General features: G+C 42.5%; 1 protein-coding gene across 1 annotated transcript in view; it reads right to left on the bottom strand.

Annotated features, from left to right (window-relative positions):
* DHRSX (dehydrogenase/reductase X-linked) overlaps positions 1-13,453 on the bottom strand; it is a 161,103-nt gene that overhangs the window by 38,219 nt on the left and 109,431 nt on the right. The window contains exon 5 of the mRNA XM_052664724.1: positions 4,593-4,800. Within this exon, the coding sequence (XP_052520684.1) occupies positions 4,593-4,800 (208 nt within the window). The remainder of the gene's footprint in view (positions 1-4,592; positions 4,801-13,453) is intronic.

Here is a 13,453-nt window from a genome sequence, read left to right as displayed (position 1 = left end):
AAGAGATGAAGGACACTACTGAAGAATAGGAAGCCTCCAGACACTTTGCAGGACAGATTTTCCACACTGTGTGACAGTTTCTCTGAAACGCTTTGCAAGAGGAGATTAACTGGAACTGCCTCATCTCCCCAGCATCCTCCCAGGTCCTGCACAGGTTCTTTTTTGCCCAATTTTTACACCAGTAAGGACACAAATGTGACAGCTGGGAATTTTCACAATTCTTATCACTTCAATCTCAGTTGTCTCTGACATGACTCATGCACTAAGGTTACAGTGAAGAAACACAGACATCATCTGGGGACTGAAGCAGCTTGGAGAGTTACAAAAAAAATGTCATCTCCTTTCATAGTAACAGAGCAGAAAAAAGAGAGCAGAAAAAAGTGTGACTAACTGTTCCTAAATATACAGGCGACGTGAACCAGAAAAGTAGCTGTATTACTATGGCTGGGGAGTTCATAAATTTATGATTCACAGCATTACAGAGCCTATTTGGCATGCAAAAAGAGAAGATGATGAAAGGAGTCGTTAGTCATGGAGAAAGAGCTAGACAGAACACACAGTGATGCTAACCGCTGGGAAAGGATGCGTGTTCAAGTATGACCAACAACCTGGGAAAGGGAGTAAGGTCTTTTTTTGTTCACTTTCCAGAAGATCCTTCTTACTTTGGTAGGTAGAATACTTGAAAGAGTGCCTTCCTTCCTAGCCTGGTAAGAGCACCGTGAACTCTTGTGCTCTGTTCAAGCCTACCTCAAATGGAGGGGATGGCACAACATTCTTCAAATGTTTTCTGAAGCCAGATGATCATATTTTGTCATGGCCACACTTTTTACTTTCCTCATTTTAGAAAGCATTTTAAGCAGGCAAAGGAGGAGAAAAGGACATAACAGCTAAGGTGTTCCACTGTGGTGCAAAATGTCAGCATGCAATTGCTTAGATTACCACTGCTGAAATGCTTGCAGATAGCTTTTCTGTTAAACTTTCACCTCCTCAAAAACAGCAGTGTTCGAAGTAGGGATGAAGGAGAATGATTTGCCTTAGGGATGCCCCTGTCAACTCACGTGATTTCTGTTGAAAATGGTCTGGATCTAAAAGACCACAAAGGTGTTTGATGTTCTTCGTATAACCTTCAGCAAAAGAACTGGGAGAACAGTCATTGCTCTTGTGCTTTTGCATTTTCAATAACACACATGAAACAAGCTATGCCTTGCCAGTTTGGAACAAGCTCTGTCCTGCCTTGATGTACCCATGCTGTGTCTCTTTCACTAGTGTGTGTGGGAAGAGGATAGGTGGGAAAGAGGGAAAATGACACAGGTGAGAAATGGGACTGGGGCTGGGGGATAAGATAAGCAGAAAAGAAATGGAGAGTCGTATATGATCTGTTGAGCACAAATAAGATGAAGAAGGAAGAGAAAAAGATGAGACAGAGAGGGAAAAGGCAACGGAGAGAAAAAAAGCTGACAAGATACAGGTTAAAGTGAAACTGCAAACTCAGAAATCAAGCAGGCAAGCATGAAGAGAGATAAGAAAGAAAGAAAAATAATTGAGTGTGCAAGGAAAATCAAGGAACATTTAAAATAATGTTTCCACCAAAAAGGATCTGAAAAGAGAAAACAGAGGATAAATGAGACTGATAAGATGGCAGAACGCAAACAAAAGAGGAAACATGGAGCAGAAAACTGCCTTTAATGCTGTTCCTGGCTAAGATATTTTGACAATTATTTGTTTTGATGTGGCCCTGTAGTTACTGTGATACAGTTGACTTCTGGCTTCAGATCAAAATGCTGGACATTAAGCAAAAGCAAGGCAAGCTGGGAGCAATGGCCACAACTGTGATTGTCAACCCAGAGTCTTCTGAGTGGGAGAATGACTGCACAGAAAATCTGTGGTAAAGCAGACAACTGCACCAGTTTATTTTCTCCTTCATGTTAAAAGTCCTTTTGCCTTTCCTTCTTTGCCATATGTGATGGATAGATCCCTCCTCTGCCACCATTACTCACCTCCAGTTTGGATACTAGCCCAACCAAAATCTAGAAATAATGGGACAAGAGTATGGTAAAAATTCAGTCTGCTGCCACTGGTAATTTCTCCAACACAGAGTATAGCTCCCTTTCTCCAATGTGAACAAATGACTCCAAATTGTTTGGCTGCCTTCCTGCAAGGTAAGGACTTCCCATCAATCAAGGAACATAGACCCAAGTTACAAAATGAACTACAGCCAATAAGTCAATACAAGTCAAGATAAGGAAAAGCCAGTGCAATTTTTTTAAGGAAGATTTTGCATTTAAAAGGATACAAAAATGAGGGATGCCATCACTGGAAAACTGTGTCAGTCCATGGGATGCTGTCATATCACAGTGCTTGCCACGAACACCCTTACTGCATCCATCAGAGTTTCTAAATGCTACTCTAAATCACAAGGCGACTCCAAGGCTTCACAGTGTCAGCAATGCCTTGGTACTCTGCAGCATCCTTCCAGAGCTGCCAAACCACTCACTCACGCTGTGAAAATGTACCTGAATGCACCAGCAATCCCACTGAATGCAGCAGGACCACTTATGAAATAGCAAACTCTTCACGCGCGCAGGGGCATATCAACAGCCAGGTTAAAAACTTCAGGACTGTCTTCTTCCACCTGAACAAAGAATAGGTTTGAAGTTGAGTTCACAGTCCTTTCTGGAAGCCACTGAGGTGCATGGTGCCTGAGGGAGCACATATTGCCGCCTCCTGCAAAGCACTGAAAGTACCCACATGGGAAAGAGAACACAATATTAGCCAGTCTGCCCTCCTCTGGGTCTGGAATTCAGAAGGGAAGGATTTGGCACAAAAGCTGCAAATCTCACCGGTGCGTATTTTTTTCTTCTCGTAAGATTGGTCATGTTCATGCTCAGCCTGAATTTTTCTAATTAAAACATCTCTGGTTCCCTTATAATATGAGTTAATAATAATGAATGGCAGATAAGGATGATCCTAGTCTAAAGAGGCACAGTGCAAGGCTTTGCTATAATCAAAGAAACTACTGCTATCTAGAGCCATGGAACAACCACATTTAATTTTGCATTCTGCACTTTACCCCGAAGAAATACTAATTACACTTCTCCTTAGTCCCCTTGCATGGTGCCATTCAACACATGCACATTAGAAATGATGAATATAGACATCAAGTGAAGAGTAAGGATAATTTCCTGCAGTCGTTTTACAAGCAAGAGATTAAACTGCCACAACCATGCAGAGTTTAAGCAATGTGCTTGTAATAAAACTGATGCTGTAGTATGCAATCAGAAGTCTAACACAAAGTTTTACATGCTTAGTGCAGCATTCATATGTAAAATGTATGCACTGAAAACAGCCCGGCCATCTAATTTCAGTCTTTGTTCCAAAGGCCAGGTGCCTCTACAGACTTGCTGAAGTCCTTGTCAAAGGACTGAGACAGATTTTCTGCAGGGAGATGACACAAAATCCAGGGTACCTTCATGAAAGTAGCAACTCTTTGGAGTCCATCAGAAGAGAGATCTAATCTGAGGTCAGGTCAGATCAGCACATCACTTCCACATGTGACTGCATGTGACAATCATAAAATGTATTATCTCAGCTATCCTGCTCATTCCTCATTTTGTTAAATAATTTTGCACAGAGATATCTACCACATCATTTGATGTATTCCTCATGTTACCAGCATCCCATAGATATTACTTCACAGTTTTCCTACATGAAAGTAGTTGGGAAGAATAGAGCCATGCAGCTCCATGGACCTTTGCTAGGCCACATGTAAAGTGCTGGGATCTCAATGATCTCCCTGTTTTCTGTTCTCTCAGGGAAGTGCAGAGGGCGACACAGGCAAAAAGCAAGACTTGAGCACAGAATCCTTTGAGGTGGAAGGGATCTTTGAATGCCATCTACTCCAATTCTCCTGCAATGAACAAGGACATCTAGCATCTGCAGTGCTTCACCTTCGCTAGCCTGTGAGGGCTGAGGAGGATAGCAGGGGAGATTGGAGAAGGGCCATGGCAGAGGAGGGGGACCAGAAGATGACGAATGAGGGATGTGAGGATGGAGCAGGGTGCATCAGGTGCCAGCTGGCAAGGATGCCCAGCAGGAAGAAGTGGCAGACTGGATGTGGGCTTGGGGAAGCTGCAAGGCAGACAGGCAGGTGTGTCCAGGCAGCCCTGCCATAGCCCGGCCCCTTGGCCCTCTCACAGCCCCACACTCAGCCAGCCCCAGGTAGGCAGCCACAGGCATCTGCCTGTACCCTTCTGGGGGCAGGATGAGAGCTCTGCACCTGCTCAGTCCAGGAGAGAACTCACGTCATGATGAAGCCTGTTAGCATTCACCCCTGCCATTTTAAAACATCCCACTTACTCTACCTCCATGATTAGGCAATGAGGAATCCAGGCAGCACCATAGCCATTGCTGCAATGCGAGCACTGGGAAGGAAACAAGGTTTCAAGGTTCATAATAAGAGACTGCAAGCTTTGCTCAAGTTGTAAGCAATTGCTTGAGAAGCACTGTTAATTAAAAACAAAACAAAAAAATTCAGCCCTAAAAATCCCACAGTTTATCCTGGAAATCACTGAGTACCCGACATGGATTGGTACCTGCTTTGTAAGTCGTCCAGGTGCAATTTGCCTACATAATGGGTGGCTGATGAGACAGTGACGATCCTAGCGCTGTGACTGTGCGTTCCTGATTGCTTCAGCGTATCCAAGAGGAGGTTAGTCAGCAGGAAGTGTCCCAAGTAGTTCAAGCCGAAGTGCTCCTCAAACCCATCCTCTGTCTGCCTTTCAGGGACCAGCATCACCCCCGCTGGAGGAGAGAGGGAAAAACAGTTGATTTATTTGAGAGGAGAAGCTAGACAGAAGGAGCACGGAGCTCCTGCTGCACAAGATAAACATGGCATTTAGAGCAGTGAATGACTGCTGATGGCATGTGAGGTGTAAAGCTGACACTGACTGATTTCTGCTGAGAAAAATGTCAAAATCCCCACTTGCATTCCTTTTGCCAGAAGTCGGGTAGAACGGCTCTTTCCCTCCCTACCTGCAGGACTACAGGGATAAATGAAAGGTGTGAAAGGGTAGTGAAAACATTAAAAGCTGGTTTAACCCTCTGCTGACATGCCAGAATTCAACACTGCAGGTCTTCAACAGTAATAATTCCACCTGGAAGAGGAGGGTGATCCCAACAACTCTCCCTCCATCAAAGAGCTCAGGGGAGCAGGGACAAGACCAAACCAAGCAGCAGATCTGGTCTCCCAGACAGCTTTCTGCTGAGCCCTGGCTGCAGTTTAAAGATCTGCTGAGTCTTTGTCTGAAATCTGCAACTTCAATCTCACTGTTGTGAGTGAGAAAAGATGTTGTAAATTTACCCAGTATATATTAATTACTGTGTTTATATGCAGCTGCATATTGAAACAACTTTCTGAATGCTTATTTTGGCAATAGTTTTGCATATATTTCTAGAAACCACAATTTTCTAACTCAATGCTTAAAATAGGCACCCACATCCCTCACATGCAATGTTGATTTCAGCATTTTGCAGAAAATCTTGAGCTAATGTGTGAACTGTACCGTGTACTGAAGCTGTGTGGGGGTTACCTATCTCACTCAATTATAAAGTGGATTTTAATGTTATAAATTATTCTTATTTTATTAAAATTTAATTATCACACGAGTGGACCTCACTTCTGTAATTTAAATGCAGATATACGTGGTTCATAGAGAATAATGTTGCCGGCCATTTATCTTCTCACTAATGCACATGACTGTGATACAGAAGAATGGCTTCCTCTGCACACAGACATAAAAGGATCTCAGCTTCATCCTCACACTACTTCATGTGCCCATTAAAAACCCTTTAACTTACCTCTGCCTGACATCAGACTGATATTAAATTCCCTCTTAAAATTACTCATGCTGTCTGTCTGCATCTCTCCTTCTTCAAGAGGATTCAACCATCAGACGGCTTTGCTGAGCCACTGCGGCTCAGGTTGAACAGGTTGTACTTTCAAGATCTCTTTAGCATGGCTAATACCTATAGTTTCACCTGTAGATTCATCTATGGACTGCCAGCTGCTTAATGGACATGCATGTCAAAAATGGCTGGCACTGTGAGGAAGCACAGTCCAGAGGAAAAGAACATTTTGTAGGAACGGAGATTAGCCATGCTGTTGTTGTGCTGCATTATGCAGTCAGGGGGGAGAATGAGCATGAAAAATTGGGAAAATTAAATGGTGAAAGGACATAAAGAAAATGCATAAACCTATGTTATGCATTTGTAAGATGGAAAAGAAAATGCAAGTGAGGAAGGGAGCATAAGATAACTGGAGAAACAGAGTGAGTGAGTGAGGGGAAGGAAGGAGAGAAAGCATAGAGGCAGAATGGAAAGAGAACAAGTGAAAGGCTTGGGTGCAACACAGCACACATGAACAAAGCCCTTCCTCCACTCCGCCGGCTGATGAAATCAATGAGAGAAACAAAGTGCTGATTACACGCCTGGCCTCGATGCAAGCTCTGACTGGTGTTATCTCTGTCATCACAGCCACTTTCCCAGGTCCCTCAGAATGATGGGAAAACCCAGTCACCGGATGCGGCGTCTCTGCATGACAAATCTCATCTTTAATAATGGAGAGACACAAATTAGAGGCTGTCTGTCTGGGTGTCCCACAGTATTCTCATTCCTCACCAGCACTTACTCTGATGTATGGTGCAACTGCTCACACAGCTGTGGAACAAAAACACTTCCTTTTCCTCCAAAACCTGCAGATGTAGCATACAATGACATCTGAAACAGAGGCCTGGACTAAACACTGGTGTGAAGCTTATGGATGAACAGATACTGAGGCAAGCTCTGTTGGAACTTGGAGCTGTCCTTTTTTCTGGGATGAGGAAAGGAAGGAAAGGCTGGGAGGAAACCAAAGTCTCAGCCAGCTGCAGTGTGAGTTTTAGCAGAGATGGAGTTTGGCATGAGCTGCTGGAAGGCAGATGGGAGCAGCACTGCATCTGTGAGTACTGGGGCTGGTACAAGGAAATGATTTGCACCTTTCTGGGGCTTATCCTGCCTTCCAAAGCTCTAAAACTTGGAAAAGGAGGAAAACAGTTTGTAAGATGTATATTAGCAGCAACACAGATCAACTGGAAGTCCAAGACAGAAAAAGAACAAAGAACAGCCCCTGCACAGCAAAGCAGATGTGATCCCCAAATGCTGTCTCTTGGTCTCCTTGACCTTTGGGTCACTATAAGGCCTTCCAGTTAGCATACAAATTTCTGCTGGCAGAGTCAGACAGAGGGATAGAGGAATTTTTCCAGGGAGAAATGCTGCGGGTGGGTGCTACAGCTATTCAGCTGTACCATAGAACCATTAGGGTTGGAGAAGACCTTCAAGATCATCTAGTCCAACCATCAACCCAACACCACCATGTACACTAACCATGTCCCTCACTGACACATCTACACGTTTCTTGAGCATTTCCACAGACAGACTCTACCACCTCCCTGGGCAGCCTGTGCCACAGCCTCATCGTGTTTTTCGAGAAGAAGTTGTTCCTAATGACCAACCTAAACTTTCCATGGTGCAAATCACAGCCAGCAAGCAATGGCTGTACAGACCACCATTGCTCCCACTGACCCTATTCTGCACTGACTCCCCTGAGCAGAAATGTGGTCAAGTGCTTGAGCAAGCACAACCACTCTCACTTGGGTTTGCTGCTGGTACAATTCCCTTTTCCTCTTCAAGAGCAGATCAAATACTATTAATAATAAAATCTTTGAAAGACAGATTTTTCTGAACACCTTTGACGTGGTTCATATCAAGGCTTTCAAAAAATGATGCTCTGCAATTTGAAGGCATTTTCTCTCAGTTGAGGAGAAGCCATTTTAATTCTCTGAGAGTGAGTGTGCAAAGCAATAGCCAACAGAAAACTGAACTTGGCTGCTTTTCTGACACAAGGAAAAAATATTCTTCTTCTTTTTTTTTTTTTTTTTAATTATTAACTACCTAACATTCAGTAGGTACTAAAAGTGGTATGCTATTGATTTTCCTTTGTCCAGAAATGTCATCAGCTTTACTCAAGGGCCTGAAAGGTAACTCAAAGAATGAAAGCTGCTTCTATTTTTAATTCTTTAAATTAATCCAATACTATTTTGTATGTATTTTTCTTTTCTTTTTTTTTTTCCATCTTACCTATTCACTGTGAACTAAGAATGGTTTTGCTTATTCTTCCAGTGCAGAATAGTACCAAATATCTGTCTGATTTTAATTACCATTAGTCAGTCTCCGTGTTTTTTTTGGAGTGCACGTGAAGTTTGAAGAGGCAGCATGTAGGCCATTAATTTCAAATGCCTCAGTTCTGATATAACCTTTCTTTATATTCTTTCCTCAGATTTAGTTAGGTTGTTTTCAGACAAAAAAAAGTGTCACTGATAGGACCATGGCATTAGGAAATGAATTAATAAGTAAACTGAGAATGAGCTTTTGCTTTGCAATTGATTAGCTGTTACTGAAATGTTCAGGAAAGAGGCTGACAGCATGCATGTAGAAAACTGCCAGAATGACACACTGGTGTGCGATTTTGCAACTATGCTGAGTGACTGTTCTTATTACAAAGTAATACGTTTCAATGTGCCACAGTTATTTATGTATTGTAATTTGTAACTTAATCAATTAGCTATAACATTTAAAAAAAAAAAACAACTTATCATTTTATTAAAATCAGTAGGCAACAGAGAATGGAGGATATTTTTTCTCGAAGAATGAATGTAACTCAAGAGAACTGTCTCTGCAATCATTCATCTATCATGACTGCCTATAAAAATTTCCAATGAAGCTATCTGGGATCCATCAATGAACACGTCTTATGTGATTTTAACAGTATAATGAATCTAAAAAGTATAAGTTTATGAGAGATGAAAGCATTACTGCCCAGGCACACCACATTTTTATTGGCTTATATAAGAAGATTTGTATCATGCTTGCCTGTGCTGCAGATGAAGGTAAACACTGTTGTAATTCCCGTATCTCCAGCTGCACAAAACATCCTTCAACTCTACTGTAGATTTAAAAATACAAGTGTTCCATTCGTTAAGATTTATTTACAGTGAGCTACTTGGAGGTTTTAAAGCTACTTCTCTCAAAAACACTTAAATGAAAAATAACATGGGTATGATTTAAAATCTCTCTTCCAGATGCAGATCAAAATGCCTTTCTTCCTAGACAGCTCATAGAGCTACATTTGGATGCAGCATCCCCACATGTCGGCCTGTTATTCCCGGCAACCCAGAGGGCTGGTCAGCAGTACAAGAGATCAGTTGCATGAATGATGTCTTCACAGCAGGAGAAGAACATATATAACCACATTTACCTAATTCTTGCTGTTTGCAGGAGACACATTCTAGGGGAAAAATGAAGAGGAAGCATTACTCCAAAGGAAAGAGCAAAGCCTTTTCTACAAACAGGTTTTGTATTTTTCCCTCCACGAGTGCAGGCACACAGGGCAAACCTCCCCACTAACAGAGTTCTCAAATTGCACTAGATTGTACATGCATACACCAAAAGTTCTACCAGTGTATCTTTCTAGCTATACATCAGCACAGTCTAATTCTCTCTTAAATATGCTATAGTGAACACCACCACCTAAATTTTATGCTGTACTATAGTGATCTAGATGGCACCTAGAGTCCTACCAGGGGACTAGACCCTCAGACACCAGGGCATCTGTCTGTCCTCAGTGGTGGGACACAATCTTAGGCATGCATGGACATACTTTGGAGGTGACTGGACACCTAAAAGTAGTTTTGTTCACTGCTGCTAGAACTGAGACCTGGGCTGCAGAGCAGAAGTGTCCCCAGGTTTCCCTTGCCTTTTCCTAGAATCACAGAATCACAGAATGGCCTGGATTGAAAAGGACTTCAAAGATCACCCAGTTTCAACACCCATGCTGTATGAAGGATCACCAACCAGTAGACCAGGCTGCCCAGAGCCACATCCAGCCTGGCTTTGAATGCCTCCAGGAATGGGACCTCCGCAACCTCTCTGGGCAGTCAGTTCCAGTGCATCACCACCAAGAAGAAGTCCCTGCCTGCGTTCTGCTCTCTCCCCTGCCCCAACATCAGGTGACCCAACATCAATCTCATCGAGGAGCAGCATGTGCGCACTGGGGAGAGGTTCAGCCCCAGACATTCTTACCAGTTTCATCTGCCTCTCCCCTGCAAACAGTGAGTTCACTGTCCCTAATTTTCTTACCCAGCTATCCTAGTCCTTTGTGCCTGATCCCATGGGATCTCACCGTGCCTCCTGCATGTGCTTCCACTCACACACCACTCTCTGTTCCCTCCGGTCCAAGTCTGATTTCCTTATGGGGCTGGGAATCTCCAACCAGCCTCCCCTTCCTTGGCTCAGCTTCCACCACAGGTGACACGGGGATAGGTGGAAGTTAATTTGTAAAAGTTTTATGATTAGTCAGAGGCTAAACAAAAGAGAGAGATTATAATGAGGTCCCAAATAAAGTGTGTCTCTTCATCCTCACTACCAATCCCAACTTCTTCCTTGCTACTTGCTCCCTTTGTATTTCTTGATTGAGTAATATATGCTACATTGATAGTTTAAAAGTCTTTCAATTAGAAAACACCAATGTTCTGCCATTGAGTGTTTCCCCATCCTAAAGGTTCTCATCTGACTCTTCACTCTTCACTCACTCTTCTGCCATCTTTCCCTATTAACCTCTCAGCCTGACTGTTCGAAACCCTCAAATCCTCAGCTGACACTCTTCTAGTTCAGTTCTCCACACCCTGGCTTCTTGTATAAATCTCTCTCTTGCAAGTTACAGTCTTGACCCATCTACATTCAGACTGGGTCTTCCCTTTACCACAGCATTGGTTTTGTCCTTACATCTAAACAGGCAGCAGCCAGCATGTGCAGAGAGATATGGGCAGCAGCAATGCGAGGTCACTAGCTACACCAGCTCATCAGCCATGTCTGTGAGACATTTAGGTCCAGAGAGTGCAGAAATCACCTTCCGTCTCCACAGCTGTGCCTCAGCTATGAATCAAAGCAAGACCTACGCAGTCCCAAGTATGGACATGCTTGGTACAGGCAACTCTTTACCTGTTAGAAAGTGAAAAACAGTTTTCACACTGAAATGCTTAACATGTTTCTGTTTCAATGCAGCATGGGAATGTTCTACTGGTGGTGAAGATTTCATCCATCTCTGACACAAAGGCAGCATTGTGCCAGTAATCAAGTCCCAATTCCAAAATATGATAACATGTGAAGAGCTTTTTTAAAGAAACTTGCCATCAGTTTTGGCATCATAAAAAAAATACATGATGTTTTTTCTTGCTCTTATCTGAAAACATTTAAACTCTCTTATCTAGCATTACAAATATTAAATAAAAATAAATCCGCCTAAGACAAATAGCTGGCATCAAAACTTTTAGCCTATACATTTGAAATTGTTCTAACTGGTGAGGAACTGAAAAGTGAGCAATGCCAGCTGGTAGTGTTCATGCATTACTATACAACTGAGAAGTGGGCTGTATTGGTTACTCCAACAGAGTTAAACGATTGTGTATTTCCAGCAAAGACAAGTTAAAGGGGAAAAAAAGAAAGGAAGATGTAGTCCAGAGGAAGGCCACTAAGGTGATCAGAGGGCTGGAGCACCTCTTCTACAAGGAAAGGTTGAGGGAACTGGGACGGTTTAGCTTGAAGAAGAGAAGGCTCCAAGGAGACCTCATTGTGACCCTTCAGTACCTGAAGAGAGAGTATAAACAGGAGGGGGAACAGCTCTTTACAAGAGTGGATAGTGATAGGACAAGGGGGAATGGTTTTAAACCAGACTGAGGGGGTTTAGTTTGAATATTAAGAGGAATTTTTTCACACAGAGGGTGGTGACACACTGGAACAGGTTGCCCAAGGAGGCTGTGGATGCCCCATCCCTGGAGGCATTCAAGGCCAGGCTGGATGTGGCTCTGGGCAGCCTGGTCTGGTAGTTGGCGACTCTGCACATAGCAGGGGGGTTGAAACCCCCTGATCTTTGATCTTTGAGGTCTTTTTCAACCCAGGCATTCTATGATTCTATGATTTTAAGATTCTATGGGATTGTCTCTATTCAAGGATGATAACAGCAAAAATTCAAACCTTGCAGGGTTCAGCAAAAAACAGGTTATATAATACCTCTGATTCGCTTCTGGATTTAGTGTCATGCTGCAACACAGTGGATATACAAGAATACATGCTAGTTCCCCAGAAAAGGTATCAGCTTTGAAAAGAAAATATGATCCATAAGTGAGGTTTTGGTTTTACACTAAAATAGATCCAAGCATATGTTATCATTTCTGGCTAGAAAAAAGTAAATAAATCCTAAGTATATGCTCAGTAAATTATTTGTTATTTGTGGTGGCACAGTGGTGAGTTATCCTGCTCACAACCTGAAAATAGGAAAGTCAATCATAGTTTTTTAATTCAATAGAAAGTTCTCCTAGAATTAAAATACCTTGTTTTGCACTTTGTGTAAAAAATATTTTACCCAAAAGCTATAAAAAGATTAAGTTAGAATAAACCATGGCCTATTCCTGCCTCTCAGAAAAGCCAGTGGCAAATGTCCCAAACACTAAAGCAGAACCAGTTGGGTTTCCTAATCCATCAATAGCTGAATTTTGTATCTGTCTTCTACTGATAAAAAAATCGTATTCAGGACAAAAAAGGAAGTGGGTCAAGAACCTGCAGCATATGGAGCCTGAGATATTTCCTTTTTCATAAAACGTTTGATATCCCAGACACAGAAAAAGCTTTGGAAATAACTAGAAAGACAGAGATAACATCAAACAAAAGTCAAGATTTTAATGAATACAATCCTGACACTCGGAAGTAACCCAAAGGTGCTCTTCTGACATATTAGTAATTCAAATAACAAATAAACCTCTTACAAGAAATCTGATATCTATATAGGATACGTTTCGTTGTGGCAGACAGCAGTGCTATCCAAGCACAACGAAAGCTCTAGCTGATGACTGTAGCTTAAAATCTGGGCGCTAAGTAGATGTGAGCATTGAATGACTCTTGGTGGCTCTGGACTAGCAGGGCTGGGTACTGTCAGCAGGAGCACAGTGATGTGATACCTGTGCCCAGGCAAGCTGCCTCTGGTACCCAAGGCAGCTAACACCTGTAAAGTGCAGTGTGATTAGCAAACCTCCACATAATTTCCAGTCATCTCTCTAATAAAGATAGCACTGCTGAGAAATCTGTCTGAATGCTTCATCGGTGTTAAAAAAAATCTGGTTATAGAACAAATTAATATTGCATGTTACTGTTCATACGACTCTTCTAGATTTTCCCATCATCTGTGGGAAATTCATTTTAAACCAAATTCAGAGGACCTTTTCCAGCTCTAAACATGTCCCAGAGGCTCAGCTCTCTCATAATGTCTACTATCACCCACCACATACGGGCAAAGGACCAGCTGTCTTTC

This window comes from Tympanuchus pallidicinctus, unplaced genomic scaffold (assembly GCF_026119805.1).
Source record: "Tympanuchus pallidicinctus isolate F22 unplaced genomic scaffold, pur_lepc_1.0 scaffold6, whole genome shotgun sequence".
NCBI classification, from domain to species: domain Eukaryota; kingdom Metazoa; phylum Chordata; class Aves; order Galliformes; family Phasianidae; genus Tympanuchus; species Tympanuchus pallidicinctus.
The sequence above is the reverse complement of the archived record's forward strand: the minus strand, read 5'-3'. Positions and strand labels throughout refer to the sequence as shown.